Source organism: Manis javanica, chromosome 1 (assembly GCF_040802235.1).
Source record: "Manis javanica isolate MJ-LG chromosome 1, MJ_LKY, whole genome shotgun sequence".
Lineage (NCBI taxonomy): Eukaryota > Metazoa > Chordata > Mammalia > Pholidota > Manidae > Manis > Manis javanica.
The window spans coordinates 62,001,299-62,023,821 of NC_133156.1; the positions used below are offsets into that span (position 1 = coordinate 62,001,299).

The window sequence follows — 22,523 nt, forward strand, 5'->3', positions numbered from 1 at the left end:
TTAGGGATTTAAAAATAAACTCACCACCCAGACGGAAGGTCCCAAGTTCTAATAGAGCAATCCATTGAAGCACTTATTAACCAACGACCATCAGGACTGAAAGTCTTTAAATTAAAGAAAAAAAAAGCATATATGATATGTATGTGTATTTATGTATGTCTGTTTGTGTCTGCATACTTAACAGCTTTTAAAAAATACAAGAATTAAAACTATGCAGACTTCATGAAAAAAATAAGTTTGAATAAAATTTGGACTACCGATCTTACGTTATGTAAAAGAAAATACCATTTATTGTATTCCACTGATTTGGACATAGGTAAGAGTTAGGCTTTTACATGATTTATAAGAAGTATAACCTAATTTTCCATTTTTACTCCATAATTGCATATATTTATAGATAATTAGGAAACTGAGTTTTACTACACACTGTTTTTAACATATAACTGCTGTTCAGAGAACATCCAATTAGAAATATTTTGCCACTCATTTCAATTATAAAGTACCTGTGACAGCAATAAAAGCTGTATTTCCTTAAAAAGAGTCTATATATCAACACTGGCTTCTCAGAATTAATCCAAAATGCTTTTGAAGACAAGAATGTAAATTCTCTTAAAATACTGGTTACTAAAGAAGTCCTAGTTTTAACTCCAGTTAAAAATCTCCTCTTTATCCTTAATGTTTTATTTCCAAAATATAATATAAAACCAAAATAATCAGTCTTTCAAAATAAATTTAAAGAATAAACTACTTATGCCACCTCAAAGAAGTCCTACCTTTTCTACCATTAAAAATGGCTAAATAAAAGCTCTCGTTGCCTGCAGCACATAAGTGCTCTGAGGGTTAAGTCAGGTCAGATGTGAAAAACCCAAACAGAATGAAAAACTTTCAGGTTTACAATGGTAGTAGATTGTTCACCTAGGAGTCTAAATACACCATAGGGATTATGACCACATATTAGCAAATTATATTGGGAAATGTGAACTCTAATTCATTTATTAGGCTGCAGTGATACTGTGGAAACTCAAACTCCAAGGTACAGAGACCTCAATTTACAGGACAGCGCAGGAAGAAGTAATGGGAAAAATGACTCTGATAGGTAAAGTTGTGTTATGTATGTTCATTGATTTAATGGCAGAGGATTAATTTATTACTGAGTTACTCCAGACACACAAACTGAAATTATAGTTTAAAAATTAAAAAAAGGGAAGAGCAAATTGGCACTGACAGATGTTTTAAAAAATGCAATTTCATCAAAATTATTCCACTCCCACCATCTCTATAGATATTGTCACAACAAAAAATTGTGTTGATGCATAGTTCTGCTAATCTCCTATCCCCAGAACAACACAATTTTCTGACCACTTTTTCTCCCCTGTCTTTAAGGATGCAGGTAAACACTGCATTTCTGATTTTTGGTGTGAGAATTGATGTAAATATTTGGGATTGCCACTAAATAGCTAGGATTTTATTTTTATTTTTCTGTTTTTCAAGTAAATCAATATATCTGTAATTGATACCAAATGACAATATATACTTAATACAGTCCTCAACACACACTTTTTAAAAATGAGAGTATATCTTACTGTATCATATATCCCACTATAGAAAACTAAGAGTAAGCTAAAGCACATTTTTTATTAATTTAATTATTTTGGAATTAAGATATTAAACTCTAGAAATAACACTAAACTAGAATAATCAGGTACTAGATATTCCAGGTCTTCTACTATTTAATTTGTAATGAATGTAAAAAACCAGAACTGTTTTCTCAGACTAGTTAATATTAAGTTAAAAATGATATACTGAGGATTCAAGATGGCGCTGTGAGAGGTGAGATGTAGAACTCCCAAAACTACAAATGGTACAAAAATATAGTTAATTGATACAACTAGCCCTAAAACAGCAACAAGAAAGACTGAACCAGACTGCATACAAACCTCAGGAACAGAGCAGACCTCAGGAATCAGGGTAATGTACAAAAAGCCGTGTTCCGGCGGGACCCAAGCCCTTCCCCCACCCCAGCTCACCCGTGGCAGGAAGAGAAACGGAGCCGGGAGGGGGTGGAAGCCTGGAACTACTGAACAGCTAGCCTGGAGATCCGCTTTGGGAGCGGAAACCTACACTGTGTGGTGCTCTGAACGTTGGGGAGCTCGGACAGGTGGAGTGCTTGAGAGACTGAGATCCCGGTCGTTTATGGAGAAGGGGATCCACAGCTGGCCATTCTGGGAAAAGGGAAAGGCAGGTGGTCTGAGAGGCTTCCTAGCAGCAAGAGGGCTGCTGAAGGGGCAGAGTTTGGATGGAGATTGCTGCGTGGGGGGAGGGAGAGCTGGACGAGGTTGCCAGGGTGTGCTAGGCCAAGCAAGTTGGGAACTTCTGAGAGCTTCAGGCACCCTATCCCCCTGACTGCCTACTCAGCTCCGAGGCCCCCCACAGTGACACACAGCCTGCTGTGCCTTCCTCCTAGCCTGCCGGCATCGGTTCACAAACCAGCAATCACTGCGCTGGAGTCAGGCCAGCCAGAAGGAGGCTCAGCCTACAGCAGGTATAGACCCACAGCACAGATGCTTACACCTGTGTGCTTGGCCCACTGGCTCTGACCCCGGAGACAGGCACCACAGATGGAAAGCAGGAAGCAGATCTTTCCTCCCCCCAGGCACCAGCTCCGCTCCCTTATGACCCCCAACCTCACCCTAGAGGCTGAGCAGCTCCAGAGACTGGAGCTTCTGGGAACTAGTAGGTACCACACAGAAGTATGAAACATCAAAAGAACCTGGTCCAGACCAAAATCTCACAAACCCCAGAAAAAGGGTCAAATGAAACTGAACTCACCAATCTGCCTGAAAGAGAGTTCAAAATAAAAATCATGAACATGCTTATGGAGGTACAGAAAAATATTCAAGAGCTCAGGAACGAATTTAAATCGGAGATTCAATCATTAGGAAATTCCATATCTGAAACAAACATACAATGGAGGAATTTAAAAGCAGATAAGATGTAGAAGGCTGTAAATGGAATAGAAATGAGAGAAGAGGAATACAAAGAAGTTGAGGCACAGAGAGAAGTAAGAATCTCTAAGAATGAAAGAATAATGAGAGAACTGTGTGACCAATCCAAACAGAACAATATTTGTATTCTAGGGGTACCAGAAGAAGAGAGAGAAAAAGAGATAGAAAGTGTCATTGAGGAGGTAATTGCTGAAAACTTCCCCTATCTGGGGAAGGAGATAGTCTCTCAAACCATGGAGGTGCACAGATCTCCCAAGACAAGGGACCCAAGGAAGACAACATCAAGACATATAATAATTAAAATGGCAAAGATCAAGGATAAAGACAAACTTTTAAAAGTAGCTAGAGAGAGAAAAAAGATCACCTACAAAGGAAAACCCAACAGGCTAGCATCAGACTTCTCAACAGAAACCTTACAGGCCAGAAGGGAGTGGCATGATTTATTTAAGGTAATGAAGCAGAAGGGCCTTGAACCAAGAATACTATACCTGCCAAGATAATCATTTAAATTTGAAGGGGGAATTTTTCAGATAAGAAAACAATTTTCAGATAAGAAAAACGAGAGAATTTACCTCCCACAAACCACCTTTACAGTGCATTTTGGCGGGACTCCTACAGATGGAAGTATTCCTAAGGCTAAACAGATGTCACCAAAGGGATAGGCAAACAGTACAGAATATGATTCATAACATACAAAGAATGGAGGAGGAAGAAAAGGGAGGAAAAAAACCAAAAACTTTAGGTTGTGTTTGTAATAGCACACAAAGTGAGTTAAATTAGACTGTTAGATAGTAAAGGAATTACCCTTGAACCTTTGGTAACCACGAATCTAAAGCCTGCAATGGCAATAATTACATAGCTATCGATAATCACCCTAAATGTAAATAGTTTGAATGCACCAATCAAAAGACATAGAGTCACTGAATGGATAAAAAAGCAACACCTGTCTATATGCTGCCTACAAGAGACTCACTTCAAATCCAAAGACATACACAGACTGAAAGTAAAGGGATGGAAAAAGATATTTCATGCAAGTAACAGGGAGAAGAAAGCAAGAGTTGCAGTACTTGTATCACACAAAACAGACTTCAAAACAAAGAAAGTAAAAAGAGACAAAGAAGGGCATTACATAACGATAAAGGGGTCAGTCCAACAAGAGGATATAACTATTATAAATATCTATGCACCCAACACAGGATCACCTACATATGTGAAACAAATACTAACAGAATTAAAGGGGGAAATAGAATGCAATGCATTCATTTTAGGAGACTTCAGCACACCACTCACTGCAAAGGACAGATCAACCAGATAGAAAATAAGTAAAGTGGCAGAGGCACTGAACAACACATTACAACAGATGGACCTAATGGACATCTACAGAATGCTCCATCCAAATGCAACAGAATACACATTCTTCTCAAGTGCAAATGGAACATTTTCAAGAATAGATCATACAACAGGCCACAAAAAGAACCTCAATAAATTCAAAAATATTGAAATTGTATCAACCAGCTTCTCAGATCACAAAGGTATGAAACTAGAAAAAAATTACACAAAGAAAACGAAAAAGCCCACAAATACTTGGAGGCTTAATAACATGCTCCTCAATAATCAAAAGATCAATGACCAAATAAAAACAGAGATCAAGCAATATATGGAGGCAAATGAGAACAGTAATTCAACAACACAAAATCTGTGGGACACAGCCAAGGCCGTGCAGAGGGAAATATATCACAATACAAGCCTACCTCAGGAAAGAACAACCCCAAATGAACAGTCTAAACTAACAATTAATGAAACTCAAAAAGGAGAAACAAATGAGGCCCAAAGTCATAGAAGGAAAGACATTATAAAGACTATAGCAGAAATAAATAAAATTGAGAAGAATAAAACAATAGAATCAATAAAAGCAGGAGCGGGTTCTTCAAGAAAATAAACAAAATTGATAAACCCCTAGCCAGACTTATCAAGAAAAAAAGAGAGTTTACACACATAAACAGAATCAGAAATGAGAAAGGAAAAATCACTATGGACACCACAGAACTACAAAGAATTATGAGAGAATACTATGAAAAATTATATGGTAACAAACTGGATAACCTAGAAGAAATGGACAACTTTCTAGAAAAATACAACCTTCTAAGGCCGACCCAGGAAAACCAGAAAATCTGAATGGATCAATTACCAGCAAAGAAATTGAATTAGTAATCAAAAAACTACCTAAAAACAAAACTCCTGGACCAGATGATTTCACTGCTGAATTTTATCAAACATTTAGTGAAGACCTAATACCCATCCTCCTTAAAGTTTTCCAAAAACTAGAAGAGGAGGGAATACTCCCAAACTCATTATACAAGGCCAACATCATGCTAATACCAAACCAGGCAAAGACACCACAAAAAAAGAAAATTACAGATCACTACCCCTGATGAACACAGATGCAAAAATACTCAATAAAATATTAGCAAACTGAATTAAAAAATACACCAAAAAGGTCATCCATCATGATCAAGTGGGATTCATCCCAGCGATGCAAGGATGGTACAACATTCGAAAATCTATCAACATCATCCACTACATCAACAAAAAGAAGGACAAAACCCACATTATCATCTTCAGAGATGCTGAAAAAGGGGACAATAGTTGAATTGACAAAATTCAACATTCATTCATGATAAAAACTGTCAACAAAACGGGTATAGAGGGGAAATACATCAACATAACAAAGGCCATATATGACAAACCCACAGCCAACATTATAGTTAACAGCAAGAAGCTGAAAGCTTTTCCTCTAAGATCAGGAACAAGACAGGGATGCCCACTCTCCCCACTTTTATTTAACATAGTCTGGAGGTCCTAGCCATGGCAATCAGACAACACAAAGAAATAAACGGCATCCAGATGGCAAGGAATAAGTCAAACTGTCCCTGTTTGCAGATGACATGATATTGTACATAAAAAAACCCTAAAGAATCCACTCTAAAACTACTAGATCTAATATCTGAATTCAGCAAAGTTGCAGGACACTAAATTAATACACAGAAATCTGTTGCTTTCCTATACACTAACGATGAACTAGCAGAAAGAAAAATCAGGAAAAAAGTTCCATTCACAATTGCATCAAAAAGAATAAAATACCTAGGAACAAACCTAACCAAGGAAGTGAGAGACCTATACCCTGAAGACTACAGGACACTCTTAAGAGCAATTCAAGAGGACACTAGTAAATGGAAATTCATCCCATGCTCTTGGCTAGGAAGAATTAATACTGTCAAAATGGCCATCCTGCCTAAATCAATCTACAGGTTCAGTGCAATCCCTATCAAAATACCAACAGCATTCTTCAATAAACTAGAGCAAATAGTTTCAAAATTCATATGGAAACACAAAAGATGCCAAATAGCCAAAGCAATCCTGAGAAGGAAGAATAAAGAAGGGGAATTACACTCCCTGACTTCAAGCTCTATTACAAAGCCACAGTAATCAAGACAAATTGGTACTGGCACAAGAACAGACCCATGAACCAGTGGAACAGAATAGAGTCCAGACATAAATCCAAGCATATATGGTCAATTAATATACAACAAAGGAGATACGGATATAAATGGGGAAATGACAGCCTCTTCAACAGCTGGTGCTGGCAAAACTGGACAGCTACATGCAAGAGAATGAAACTGGACCACTGTCTAACCCTATACACAAAAGAAAGTTCGAAATGGATCAAAGACCTGAATGTAAGTCATGAAACCATAAAACTCTTAGAAAAAAACATAGGCAAAAACCTCATGGACATAAACATGAGTGACTTCTTCATGAATGTATCTCCCCAGGCAAGGTAAACAAAAGCAAAAATGAACAAGTGGGACTGTATCAAGCTGAAAGCTTCTGTATAGCAAAGGACACCATCAATAGAACAAAGAGGTACCCTATAGTATGGGAGAATATATTCATAAATGACAGATCCAATAAAGGATTGACATCCAAAATATATAAAGAGCTTATGCACCTCAACAAACAAAAAGCAAATAATCCAATTAAAAATGGTCAGAGGAGCTGTACAGACAGTTCTCCAAAGATATTCAGATGGCCAACAGACACATGAAAAGATGCTCCACATCGCTAATCATCAGAGAAATGAAAATTGAAACCACAATGAGATATCACCTCACACCAGTTAGGATGGCCAACATCCAAAAGACAAATAACAAATGTTGGCAAGGATGTGGAGAAAGGGGAACCCTCCTACACTGCTGGTGGGAATGTAAATTAGTTCAACCATTGTGGAAAGCAGTATGGAGGTTCCTCAAAAAAACTACAAATAGAAATACCATTTGACCCAGGAATTCCACTCCTAGGAATTTACCCTAAGAATGCAGCAGCCCAGTTTGAAAAAGACATATGCACTCCTATGTTTATGACAGCACTATTTACAATAGCCAAAATATGGAAGCAACCTAAGTGTCCATCAGTAGATGAATGGATAAAGAAGATGTGGTACATATGCACAATGGAATATTATTCAGCCATAAGAAGAAAATAAATCCTACCATTTTCAACAACATGGATGAAGCTAGAGGGTATTATGTTCAATGAAATAAGCCAGGCAGAGAAAGACAAGTACCAAATGATTTCACTCATCTGTGGAGTATAAAAACAAAGCAAAAAACTGAAGGAGCAAAACAGCAGCAGACTCACAGAACCAAAGAATGGACTAACAGTTACCAAAGGGAAAGGGACTGGGGAGGGTGGATGGGAAGGGAGGCATAAGGGGGAAAATAGGGCATTACTATTAGCAGACATAATTTAGTGGGGGTGGGGTGGGCACGGGGAGGGCTGTACAACAGAGAGAAGACAAGTAATGCTACGCTGATGGACGGTGACTGTAATGAGGTATGTGTGGACGACTTGATGATGGGGGAAGTCTAGTAAGCATAATGTTCCTCATGTAATTGTAGATTAATGATACCAAAAAATGAAAAAACAAAAAAACAAAAAAAAACAAAAATGATATGTTTCAATGGACCAATGATTCTCCAAAGCTTACTTTCACCTTCTTTATAATTTAAAAGATAAACTCTGAGATTTATACTTCAACTTGATAGCATTAACCCTCTGGAAAATACTAAACTTAATTCTAAATTTTCTGAAAATCTCATTCAAAAATTAGTCTACAAATTGTTTATTTTGAACACCTCATATGAGTTTAATGCTACTAAATAGTAAGTTTCCATTATTTACACATTTTAAATATAAACAGAGGTAGAAATGAGTCTGTTTAAACATCTAAAGTTTGTTTTACCATGTCATTTATTTGGCCTTGGTGTCCAGAAAAATCTCTGACAATCTTCCTAGTTTCTATGTCCAGAACACTAATGGAGAAGTCATCCAAGGCGAGTCCCAGAAGACCACTAGCAAGAAAAATGCACCAGTTTCAATAAAGAAACAGTTTTGAACTGAAACCTCATAGTCATTTAAGTTTTGTTAATCAAGTACACCTTTGGGGAATTTAAGCAAAATGCTTTTCTTCTATATTAATATCTGATTTTTCCACTTGGTAAATTACATACCTTACTTAGAGACTTTTACCAAAAATATCAAGAAGAATATTTACTATTATTAAAGGGAAAACTTTACCTGTCTCTATGTAGCAGCATTATATTTGGAGATGAATCAAGTTTCACAGAATGGATTAAAATTTTGTTTTTAAAGTTCCAGAACTTGAGTAATCCTTCACTTCCTGTTGTAATTGTCAACTGGTTTAATCCATCCACTGCAACACCTCTAACAGATCCTTTATGAGCTTCCAAGCACATGTTAAAAGACAAAAAAATTGCATTGCCTCTCTATACTACACAGAGTAATTCCTTCATTTAAATATCTAAGTTTCCACTGCTTACCTCTCCTAAAATCTTAAAATTAATCTGATTTTAGGAATTAGGGAGAAGATTATTACATTGCTTGAGTAAACACAAAATCCATCAGTTTGATGTCACAAAGGTTTCAAAAAATAGTTAAGATTTTCTGCTTAAGGAAAATAAAAATCTTAATTTGTAATACTCACTTCCCCTTAATATATCCAGGACTTCATTTTCTGAGTATTTCAACATGGTGTTTGTAATAGGTGTAATGACAGTATCTGCCACATAGGGTTGACGATACCCCATTTACAACCTTATCAAAATGCCCAGCACTTAAGAATTTAACAAACGCCAGCAGCAGTTACTAGTCTTGTATCTATTTTTTTTTAAATAAGGAAAAAAATTCAATACCTTGATTCTTCCCAAAACTCCCTCGATGAATACCAGACTGCATGTTATACACATCTACAGTTCCTGATGAAAGGCCAATCACAGCAAAGTTTCCACAAGAAGTTATATCCACTGCCTTAGGAAACAAAAATTAAATGATAGAAGATAAGTAACACTTTTATTGTACTTTATGGTTTCAAAAGTATTGTTTTATCTACTAATTATCTCCTTTTAAAAAACAAGCATGATAAATTAATTGCTTCATTTTTTAAGCATAATATATCTGGGTGTATAGAAAATATCTGCTTGATTCTACCTTTATTCTCTAAGAAGCATGAAGAAATTATCATCCAAGACAACAAAACAGAATTAAAGTTAACTCAGTTGAAACTTACAGTCAGGAAAATTATGTATCAGCTGGCCTTTAATTTTTAATTTGGTCACAACAGTGCTAAAACCATAGCATCCCTTCACCTAATTTCTCTTTACCTTACCTTACTTTTGTACTTGCTTTTACAGGTGATACAAAACCAGAATCATATCATTAGTTAGAATGTCCAAAGAAAGAGCCCAACATATTTAATTATGACATAAGGGAATACATAAGATATTACATGGAAAACATTGTTATAAGCAATTTCTGTAAAATAAACTCATATTTTAGTACTTAAAGTATCAATGTTACATTAACAAGATTTTTTTTTTCTGTGTTAAATGAGACTTGCTATGTATTGAGCTACAGACAGAGAAATCCCTGATTGCCACTGTGTGCCAGTCAGATGTCACCTACTCAAGAGATAATTCAAAAGACTGTTGAATTTATGCCTGAAGAAATACATGACTTCTAAGACCCAAAAGAAAATAATTTAATAGAGGCTATTTAACTATGTGGAACAGCATAAAGTTGATACACCACTAACCAAGTCAGGACATATTTATATAGTATTCACATAAGTATAATCCACTTACATATATTTTTCTAGATAACTACAGTTTATTCCTGAAAATAATAAAATATTCCTGTAGATAACGAATTACAGATTGATCTTAAAAAGCATTCTATATTCCTAAATAGAGCGCAAACATACTCTTATCTATTTTGAATTAACTCATAAATGTTTTGCTATGTTGTATAGTTATGTTCTCAGGAACTAATGGGATACTAGGCCATAACCTACAAGTAGAGGAGACCCTTGATTGTCCTGCTATACTTTCTATAAATTTTATTTTAACATGATTTACTGTTGTTAGTGGGTTTGCTTCTGGCAGTCTTCATCTTATTTATTCATGGTAACCTATTATTAAAGAAAGCAGAAGCAAAGCAAAAGTGAATCAGCTATAAGGTGGTCACCTTTAAGTAACAAATTGTATTTTAGCGCATGGGTTCTTTGATAAACATGTTTATTACATACTGGTCACTGGTTTACCAGGTTGCTCAGTTTGCCAAACAAATGACTCAACACCAGCTAAGTATTACCGTACATACATGTACTAGATGAACAGTCTACAAGTGATCACTATAGGCTGTGAGTTAAGAACATAGGTTCTGGAATGAGTGGTTCTAGGTTCAACTCCCAGCACTTCCATTTACTAGCTTTACTGACCTTGGCATGTTACTCATTACATTAAGCCTCAGTTTTATGATCTATAAAAGGAGGTTAACAATAGACAATATCATAGGATGTTATGAGGATAGTAAAATAGTATGTGCTGGACAGAGAGCCTGGAACAAAGTAAATACACAAAATATGTTAGCTGTAATTGTCATTATCACTACTACTACAACAGACAATCACAAGTGTTGGCTAGGATGTACAGAAACTGGAACCCTTATACATTGATGGTGAGAATGTAAAATGGTATGGTCACTTTGGCAGGATTACTTTATAGCCTAACAATTCCCCTCCTAGTTATAAGTGCAGAGAAACAGACACATGTCCACATTAAATCTTGTGCACTAATGTTTTTGGCAGCATTATTTACAACAGTCCAAAAACAGAAACACCACCAATGTCCATCAACTTGATCTATGGCTATAAAAATGTGGTTTGTAACACAAAATGAAGTATTATTCAGCAATAGAAGGAATGAATAAACTATTGATACACGTTACATTGTGGACAAATCTTAAAGACACTGTGGCAAGTGAAAGAAACCAGTAGAATGACAATATATTGTCTGACTGAACTTATATGAAATGCTCGGAATAGACAAATCTAGAGATAAAATGCAGATTGTGATTGCCTCAGTGAGAGAGATGGGACAGCAAAAGTGAGAGAATGTGCATGACTCCTGTTGGGTATAAGGTTTTTTTGAAGTAATGAGATGTTCTAAAATAAGACTGATTTGATTTTGGTGATGATTGCACAACTCCTATACTAAACACCTCTGAATTGTAAACTTTGAGTGTATTCTATGGCATCTGAATTATATGTCAATAAATTATATTTTAAAAAGCAGAAACAATAATTCTGCAAACCAAGCGTGACATCATTTCTTTATATCTTAAAACCTGAACCCAACTGAAGGAGACTTACATATTAACAAAGAAAACAAAATTTCAAAAGAGTAAGAATTTATAAGTAAACACTAGCATCTAAAAGACGTATTTTAAGAAGGCCTACAAAGAATTCAATTAGAATTTCTCTGAAAGGTACTTCTCACAAGAAACAAAGAAATAAAGATGGACTTAAATGACTTCTATGTCTGTAATTCAATAAATCTTATTCCTATTTAGAAAGAAATCAAGAAAGAAAAAAAACTGTTAAGACTCATGCTCATTGTGTATGGTACTGTATATGCAACATAATTCAGGTGAGAAGTATATTGACAAATGCTAAAATTATCTTCAAAGGTATTTTGAGTAATTGTGTATTAATTAGAAAATTAAAATAACCAATATACTGTGATTAAACTAAGCTTAATTAAACCTAAAATAATGCTTGGCAATTGGAAAACTTAATACCATTAGGGAATAATTTCCAAATAGTAACACGATACTCTTTCAACCAAAATTATCATTAATCAAGTTGAGTATAACAAGATTAACATAGAAGAGATTTATGCAGAAAATGCCCTTACATGCAATCTCACTTACTGTTGCAGTTATGTCATCTGTCTTGAGCTCCTTTGGCTTAAGAAAGTAAGCGCCTATTGTAGATCTTTGGTAGTTCCAGGTTGAGCAAGATAGCTTACCTTGATGGCAAGCAATGATGCCATCCCAATCACTTTCACGAGCTTCCTCTAAAACATAATTAAAATCACAAATCAAATTGCTTTTCATTTCCTCATTCAATCACTCATGTATTATTTATTATGCATCTATATTCACATTATCACTAGGCCCTAGGGACATGATGGTACGTAGGTAATTCCTGAGCTGGCAATGAGCGCCCAATCTAACAGATTTTGACTAGAAGAAATCACAATAAAGTATGAAAGTGTCTTTAAAAAGCACTCAGGAAGAGGATACTAAGAGACTTGGGGAAAATAAATGGTTCCTTGAAGGAAGCAGTAAAACAAATAGAAATTAACCAGGATAGGGGGTGGTGGGTGGGCAATGACACAACACAAAGGTCCAAGATTAACTTTAAATTAAACACAGCAAGTAAGTGCAGGATTTCTTCAAAGGGATGTAAGGAGGGCAATGCAAATGGGACTATATTACAAATCATATTGAAAACTGTGTTAAGGAGGGGAGGTTCCATCCTAAAGGTTAAGGAGCCACTAAAAGATTTTAAGCAAAGATTCAGATGTTTTAGAAAGATTACTCAGGCTCTAAGACAGAAAACAGAGAGGCGAATGGTCACAACTAAAGTTAAAAAAAAAAATCACGAAGGCGGAGCCAAGATGGCGGCGTGAGTACAGCAGTGGAAATTTCCCCCAAAAAACACATAGAACTATGAAAATATAACAAAGAAAAATCTTCCTAAAATAGAGACCACAGGACACAGGACAACATCCAGACCACAACCACACCTGCAAGAACCCAGTGCTTTGCAAAGGGGGTAAGATACAAGCCCCGGCACGGTGGGACCCGAGTGCCCCTCCCCCCGGCTCCCGGCGGGTGCAAAGAAACCGGAGCGGTTTTTTTTTTTTTTTTGGCAAGTGCTTTTTGGAAGCCTTAAAGGGATAGGGACCCCGTTCCTAGGGACGCAGGGTGGCGGGACCGGTGAGCGGGTGCCTGGGACCGGCACTTGAGGATGGAGTAAATCGCGCGTTTTTCCCATTTTTTTTTCTCTTTTTGGCGAGTGCTTCTTGGAAGCCTTAAAGGGACAGGGACCCCGGTGCTAGGGAGGCAGGGCGGCAGGACTGGTGAGCGGGTGCCTGGGACCGGCGCCTGAGGACAAAGAATATCCCGCGTTTTTCCCTGCGGGACCAGTGGGCGGGTACCTGAGACCGGCACTTGAGGACGGAGGAAATCGCGTTTTTCCCCTTTTTTTTCCTCTTTTTGGCGAGAGCTTTTTGGAAGCCTTAAAGGTACAGGGACCCTGGTGCTAGGGAGGCAGGGCGGCGGGACTGGTGAGCAGGTGCCTGGGACCGGCACCTGAGGACAAAGAATATGGCGCATTTTTGCCTGCGGGACCAGTGGGTGGGTGCTTTTTGGAAGCCTTGAAGGGACAGGGACCCTGGTGCTAGGGAGGCAGGGCAGTAGGACCAGTGAGCGGGTGCCTGGGACCGGGGCCTGAGGTCAAAAAGAAAATCAACTGTTTTTTCCTAATTTTTTTTTTAATTTTTTTTCTGTTCCCTCTCTCATTGTTGCTGTTGTTGTTTTGGTTTGGAGAGTGCTTTTTGGAAGTCTTAAAGGGGCAGGACAGGTCACTTAGACCAGCGGCAGGGAATCTGGGGATCTCTGGGCACTCTAACCCCCTGGGCAGCAGAGAGCACAGAGGCCCCTTACAGAGATAAATAGCCTCCCAGCGGCTCCCCCTCCAACAGGGCTCCACCATTTTTGAGGAACAGCCCCAGCCAGGCCACGCCCACAGCAACAGCGGAGATAAAACCCATAGCAACCGGGCAGGAAGCAGAAGCCCTGTCTGCACACAGCTGCCCAGCACAAGCCACTAGAGGTCGCTATTCTCCCAGGTGAGGAAGGCCACTAACCAACAAGAAAGAAAGCTCTTCCAGCGGTAACTTGTACCAGCTCTGCACACTATCTCTATCACAATGAAAAGACAAAACTACAGGCAGACAAAGATCACAGAGATAACACCTGAGGAGACAGACCTAACCAGTCCGCCTGAAAAAGAATTCAAAAATAAAAATCATGAACATGCTGACAGAGATGCAGAGAAAAATGCAAGAGCAATGGGATGAGATGCAGAGAAAAATGCTAGAGCAGTGGGATGAAGTCCGGAGGGAGATCACAGATGTCAGGAAGGAGATCACAGAAGTGAAACAATCCCTGGAAGGATTTATAAGCAGAATGGATAAGATGCAAGAGGCCATTGAAGGAATAGAAGCCAGAGAACAGGAACGTATAGAAGCTGACATAGAGAGAGATAAAAGGATCTCCAGGAATGAAACAACACTAAGAGAAATATGTGACCAAGCCAAAAGGAATAATATTCGCATTATAGGGATACCAGAAGAAGAAGAAAGCGGAAAAGGGATAGAAAGTCTCTTTGAAGGAATAATTGCTGAAAACTTCCCCAAACTGGGGGAGGAAATAATCGAACAGACCATGGAATTACACAGAACCCCCAACAGAAAGGATCCAAGAAGAACAACACCAAGACACATAGTAATTAAAATGGCAAGGATCAAGGACAAGGAAAGAGTTTTCAAGGCAGCTGGAGAGAAAAAGGTCACCTATAAAGGAAAACCCATCAGGCTAACATCAGACATCTCGACAGAAACCCTACAGGCCAGAAGAGAATGGCATGATATACTTAATGCAATGAAACAGAAGGACCTTGAACCAAGGATACTGTATCCAGCACGACTATCATTTAAATATGATGGCGGGATTAAACAATTCCCAGACAAGCAAAAGCTGAGGGAATTTGCTTCCCACAAACCACCTCTACAGGGCATCCTACAGGGACTACTCTAAATGGGAGCACTCCTAAAAAGAGCACAGAACAAAACACACAACATATGAAGAACGGAGGAGGAGGAATAAGAAGGGAGAGAAGAAAAGAATCTCCAGACAGTGTATATAACAGCTCAATAAGCGAGCTAAGTTAGGCAGTAAGATACTAAAGAAGCTAAGCTTGAACCTTTGGTAACCACGAATCTAAAGCCTGCAATGACAATAAGTACATATCTCTCAATAGTCACCCTAAATGTAAATGGACTTAATGCACCAATCAAAAGACACAGAGCAATAGAAAGGATAAAAAAGCAAGACCCATCTATATGCCGCTTACAAGAAACTCACCTTAAACCCAAAGATAAGCATAGACTAAAAGTCAACGGATGGAAAAACATACTTCAGGCAAACAACAGTGAGAAGAAAGCAGGGGTTGCAGTACTAATATCAGACAAAATAGACTTCGAAACAAAGAAAGTAACAAGAGATAAAGAAGGACACTACATAATGATAAAGGGCTCAGTCCAACAAGAGGATATAACCATTCTAAATATTTATGCACCCAATACAGGAGCACCAGCATATGTGAAGCAAATACTAACAGAACTAAAGAGGGAAATAGACTGCAATGCATTCATTTTAGGAGACTTCAACACACCACTCACCCCGAAGGATAGATCCACCGGGCAGAAAATAAGTAAGGACACAGAGGCACTGAACAACACCCTAGAACAGATGGACCTAATAGACATCTATAGAACTCTACATCCAAAAGCAATAGGATACACATTCTTCTCAAGTGCACATGGAACATTCTCCAGAATAGACCACATACTAGCTCACAAAAAGAGCCTCAGTAAATTCCAAAATATTGAAATTCTACCAACCAATTTTTCAGACCACAAAGGTATAAAAGTAGAAATAAATTCTACAAAGAAAACAAAAAGGCTTACAAACACATGGAGGCTTAACAACATGCTACTAAATAATCAATGGATCAATGAACAAATCAAAATAGAGATCAAGGAATATATAGAAACAAATGACAACAACAACACTAAGCCCCAGCTTCTGTGGGACGCAGCGAAAGCAGTCTTAAGAGGAAAGTATATAGCAATCCAGGCACACTTGAAGAAGGAAGAACAATCCCAAATGAATAGTCTAACATCACAATTATCAAAACTGGAAAAAGAAGAACAAATGAGGCCTAAAGTCAGCAGAAGGAGGGACATAATAAAGATCAGAGAAGAAATAAACAAAATTGAGAAGAATAAAACAATAGCAAAAATCAACGAAACCAAGAGCTGGTTCTTTGAGAAAATAAACAAAATAGATAAGCCTCTAGCCAAACTTATTAAGAGAAAAAGAGAATCAACACAAATCAACATAATCAGAAATGAGAATGGAAAAATCACGACAGACTCCACAGAAATACAAAGAATTACTAAAGACTACTATGAAAACCTATATGCCAACAAGCTGGAAAACCTAGAAGAAATGGACAACTTCCTAGAAAAATACAACCTCCCAAGACTGACCAAGGAAGAAACACAAAAGTTAAACAAACCAATTACGAGCAAAGAAATTGAAGCATTAATCAAAAAACTACCCAAGAACAAAACCCCGGGGCCAGACGGATTTACCTCGGAATTTTATCAGACACACAGAGAAGACATAATACCCATTCTCCTTAAAGTGTTCCAAAAAATAGAAGAAGAGGGAATACTCCCAAACTCATTCTATGAAGCCAACATCACCCTAATACCAAAACCAGGCAAAGACCCCACCAAAAAAGAAAATTACAGACCAATATCCCTGATGAATGTAGATGCAAAAATACTCAATAAAATATTAGCAAACAGAGTTCAACAGTATATCAAAAGGATCATACACCATGACCAAGTGGGATTCATCCCAGGGATGCAAGGATGGTACAACATTCGAAAACCCATCAACATCATCCACCACATCAACAAAAAGAAAGACAAAAACCACACGATCATCTCCATAGATGCTGAAAAAGCATTTGACAAAATTCAACATCCATTCATGATAAAAACTCTCAGCAAAAGGGGAATAGAGGGCAAGTACCTCAACATAATAAAGGCCATATATGATAAACCCACAGCCAGCATTATACTGAACAGCAAGAAGCTGAAAGCATTTCCTCTGAGATCGGGAACCAGACAGGGATGCCCACTCTCCCCACTGTTATTTAACATAGTACTGGAGGTCCTAGCCATGGCAATCAGACAAAACAAAGAAATACAAGGAATCCAGATTGGTAAAGAAGAAGTTAAACTGTCACTATTTGCAGATGATATGATACTGTACATAAAAAACCCTAAAGACTCCACTCCAAAACTACTAGAACTAATATCGGAATACAGCAAAGTTGCAGGATACAAAATTAACACACAGAAATCTGTAGCTTTCCTATACAGTAACAATGAATCAATAGAAAGAGAAATCAGGAAAACAATTCCATTCACCATTGCATCAAAAAGAATAAAATACCTAGGAATAAACCTAACCAAAGAAGTGAAAGACTTATACTCTGAAAACTACAAGTCACTCTTAAGAGAAATTCAAGGGGACACTAATAAATGGAAACTCATCCCATGCTCATGGCTAGGAAGAATTAATATTGTCAAAATGGCCATCCTGCCCAAAGCAATATACAGATTTGATGCAATCCCTCTCAAATTACCAGCAACATTCTTCAATGAATTGGAACAAATAATTCAAAAATTCATATGGAAACACCAAAGACCCCGAATAGCCAAAGCAATCCTGAAAAAGAAGAATAAAGTAGGGGGGATCTCACTCCCCAACTTCAAGCTCTACTACAAAGCCATAGTAATCAAGACAATTTGGTACTGGCACAAGAACAGAGCCACAGACCAGTGGAACAGATCAGAGGCCCCAGAAATTAACCCAAACATATATGGTCAATTAATATTTGATAAAGGAGCCATGGACATACAATGGCAAAATGACAGTCTCTTCAACAGATGGTGCTGGCAAAACTGGACAGCTACATGTAGGAGAATGAAACTCGACCATTGTCTAACCCCATATACAAAGGTAAACTCAAAATGGATCAAAGACCTAAATGTAAGTCATGAAACCATTAAACTCTTGGAAAAAAACATAGGCAAAAACCTCTTAGACATAAACATGAGTGACCTCTTCTTGAACATATCTCCCTGGGCAAGGAAAAGAACAGCAAAAATGAGCAAGTGGGACTACATTAAGCTGAAAAGCTTCTGTACAGCGAAAGATACCATCAATAGAACAAAAAGGAACCCTACAGTATGGGAGAATATATTTGACAATGACACATCCGATAAAGACTTGACATCCAGAATATATAAAGAGCTCACACGCCTCAACAAACAAAAAACAAATAACCCAATTAAAAAATGGGCAGAGGAACTGAACAGACAGTTCTCTAAAAAAGAAATACAGATGGCCAAGAGACACATGAAAAGATGCTCCACATCGCTAATTATCAGAGAAATGCAAATTAAAACTACAATGAGGTATCACCTCACACCAGTAAGGATGGCTGCCATCCAAAAGACAAACAATAACAAATGTTGGCGAGGCTGTGGAGAAAGGGGAACCCTCCTACAGTGCTGGTGGGAATGTGAATTAGTTCAACCATTGTGGAAAGCAGTATAGAGGTTCATCAAAATGCTCAAAACAGACCTACCATTTGACCCAGGAATTCCACTCCTAGGAATTTACCCTAAGAACGCAGCAATCAAGTTTGAGAAAGACAGATGCACTCCTATGTTTATCGCAGCACTATTTACAATAGCCAAGAATTGGAAGCAACCTAAATGTCCATCGGTAGATGAATGGATAAAGAAAATGTGGTACATATACACAATGGAATACTACTCAGCCATAAGAAGTGGAAAAATCCAACCATTTGCAGCAACATGGATGGAGCTGGAGAGTATTATGCTCAGTGAAATAAGCCAAGCGGAGAAAGAGAAATACCAAATGATTTCACTCATCTGAGGAGTATAGGAACAAAGGAAAAACTGAAGGAACAAAACAGCAGCGGAATTACAGAACCCAAAAATGGACTAACAGGTACCAAAGGGAAAGGAACTGGGGAGGATGGGTGGGCAGGGAGGGATAAGGGGGGGGGAGAAGAAGGGGGGTATTAAGATTAGCATGCATGGGGATCGGGGGGAGGGAGAAAGGGGAGGGTGGGCTGCACAACACAGAGAGGACAAGTAGTGACTCTACAACATTTTGCTAAGCTGATGGACAGTAATCGTAATGTGGTTGTTAGGGGGGACCTGATATAGGGGAGAGCATAGTAAACATAGTATTCTTCATGTAAGCATAGATTAAAAATTAAAAAAAAAAAAAAAAAGAAAGAAAGAAAGAAAGAAAAGGGGGATTACTCCTTGATAGGATAAAACTATTGGTAAATCAAAGATCAACGCATGCTTTAAATATCCTTAATGTTGATCACTTAAAGGGTGTCAGATGATCAGCTATGGAGGTACTCTTTTCTTATAATATTCCTTTCTCTTAATAAAAAAAAAAAAAAAAAAAAAAGCAGTTACTGTGTGCTGACCTCCAATGAGTTCTGCAGTGGTATAGAGGGCATGTCCAAGTGTGGGCAAAGTGTCTGTTTGTTTCTATGCAGAAGATCAAGGCCTAGCTTGGATACCCAGAAAATGAACTAAGATACGATATGAGGAGGAGCTTCCGGCATCAGCACTCTCTGGAGGACTCGTGCCGGGGGATGATCATCAAAAAGCCTCCACAGGGATCCGGACGATGCTGCGGTTGTGGCTGCATACAGCCCACTGTCTCCTGGACTTGCCATAGGAATGAGGAGGGAGATGTCTAGGCTGGCATGTGCATACAGTGAGACAACGAATTTGACCAGATCTGTGCTGTTGGAACTCAACTAGGAGTTGGGAGGGGTGCAAGGTGTAGCACTCCAAAATCTTATGACTATAGACTATCTACGGTTAAAAGAACATATGGGATGTGAACAGATCCCAGAAATGGGCTGCTTTAATTTGTCTGATTTCTCTCAGACTGTTCAAGTACAGTTGGGCAACATCCATCATATCATAGACAAATTTTCACAAATGCCTAGGATGCCTAAATGGTTTTCTTGGCTTCACTGGAGATGGATGGTAATTATAGATTTGCTTTGTTTATGTCACCGTATTCCTATTATGTTAATATGTGTGTGCAAATTAGTTAGTAGTTTAAAACCTATACATACTTAAGGTACTCTACAAGAAAATATGTCAAAGAAATAATCAATCCTCCCATGTTTCCTTCCATATGCTACATCTGTAGCTTTTCTTCTTTCTTCCTAATTACAACCCTTAAATAGAATTCGTGCCTCATATCGAATTTACCGAGTATCATAATTCCTCCAGGTGGTAAAGATACCTGGAGACAAGTGCTGGGCATAGAAGCCACAGGGCATAAATCTGCAAAGAAGTAAAAAGCTAACCTTTTCAAACAATATGGCTTCTCTCTCACTTACCAACTTTACATTTCCCTGTATGGCCCCGGAAGATGACTGGTTAGCCAGAGACGGGTAAGATTCCTCAAGGGAGGAACAACCTAAGACAGGCACAGTCGCAGGGGGGCCATCAGGTGAGAATTTGGGGATCAACAGAGGTGAGGCTCAGAACCTCACCCCCCACTGCTTTGAGAGAAATCTTCTGCATCTGTGGATGTCTTGCTGCCCTTGTCTAGCCTGGATTAATACTTAGTCCATAGGCACACACCTGATCATCTGATCATCTACATTTGCCCTCTCACAGCACTAAACTATGTTTTCCACCTTTATCTTGCATCTACCTACCACTTCAGCATTTTATTAAAAATAAAAATAATAATAATAATAGAGGGAGAAATGTGGGATCAACATATAAATCAAGTATAAAAATCAAATGAATATTCATATTTGACCTGATTGTTTATAGGTCATAATGCGTGATCAAAACCGAAAGTTTCTGTGATGAATGCCCTTGTACTGTTCACCATCTAAGAATTTATTCACTATGTAAGAATTCGTTCACCATGTAAAAAAAAAAAAAAAAAATCAGCTATCAGGTTGTAATAACCTTGAATGCAAATGGTGCCTATATAGTCATTTCCATAATAGTTTTCACTGAACAATATTACCACCTATCTACATTTTTCTTAAAATCACTCTGAATGATGCACTGCTCAAATGACACAGTATACTAAGACCTCAATGTATTTAGATCTTTATTAAATTAGTCAGAGTTCTATGTTCTCATTTCTTACCTTTTTATATTAATGACTTTCATTATGCCAGGCATATGACAGAATAAAAAAAAGGGCTACAAAATGAAGTATCACATATTTTTTATTAATAGCTCTTACAGAGAAGAGCAAAGCCTGAATAAATAACAATTTCAAATTATAAATAACTCATTTTTAGTCTTCACACAGATTAGCATGCACTTGGATGCACTTTCAGATGTCTATTTGCAAAAACATTTTTTTAAATGGAAGAAATAAAGAAATATATAGTAGGAAATAAATGATAAAGCAGAACTTCTTAGGATACAGTATGCAGTTACTTACCAGCTGCAAACTTTGTGATGGGTGGAAGTCTCACTGACATGGCATTCTGAAGTCCTTTACGTTTGACTCTCTTTTTATTTATTAATCCTGGGGTTGGGGGGAGAGGGGAACATAACTATGAATCCTTCTTAAAGACAAGTGTACATAAAAGAGTAACTGTTCATTGTCATATAACTATAAAGGTCAAGATATCCCATTTAAGGCAGGGGCAAAATAAAGATGATATTACCATTATTATTTAACTGTGAAGTTAAGCCTATGTAATTAGATAAGAAAATAAACTATAAGATATAAATAACTTGAAAAAAGAATTTTAAAAAAGAATGTAAAAATATATTTTACAGATGGTATGGTGGTTGGTCATACAGTCAATCAATCAAGAAAGTAATAGTAGTTTCACTGGATCAGATACACAACCAACATAAAAACAAAAAACTGTGAGTTCCCTACAATGCATCAGTATTTAACATTATCACATAACACTGCATTTAGAAATATAATGAAGAGCACACTCATAATATTAGCAAAATAAATTAGTAAATTATGTTAAAATATATAAAATACCACCAAATAATCTTAAACTTGTAGGACCAACAGGAGGAACACTAAAAAACCTCA

The 22,523-nt window shown here is 37.6% G+C and overlaps 1 protein-coding gene across 2 annotated transcripts in view; it reads right to left on the reverse strand.

Annotated features, from left to right (window-relative positions):
* The window catches only part of WDR36 (WD repeat domain 36), a 48,145-nt gene that overhangs the window by 13,161 nt on the left and 12,461 nt on the right, over nt 1-22,523 (reverse strand). For both annotated transcript variants that reach the window (XM_037011957.2, XM_073233053.1), the window contains 6 exons: nt 21,906-21,992; nt 12,354-12,499; nt 9,278-9,392; nt 8,643-8,808; nt 8,308-8,416; nt 25-104 (listed from right to left, as the gene is read on the reverse strand). In XM_037011957.2, coding sequence (XP_036867852.2) covers nt 25-104; nt 8,308-8,416; nt 8,643-8,808; nt 9,278-9,392; nt 12,354-12,499; nt 21,906-21,992 — 703 coding nt within the window. The remainder of the gene's footprint in view (nt 1-24; nt 105-8,307; nt 8,417-8,642; nt 8,809-9,277; nt 9,393-12,353; nt 12,500-21,905; nt 21,993-22,523) is intronic.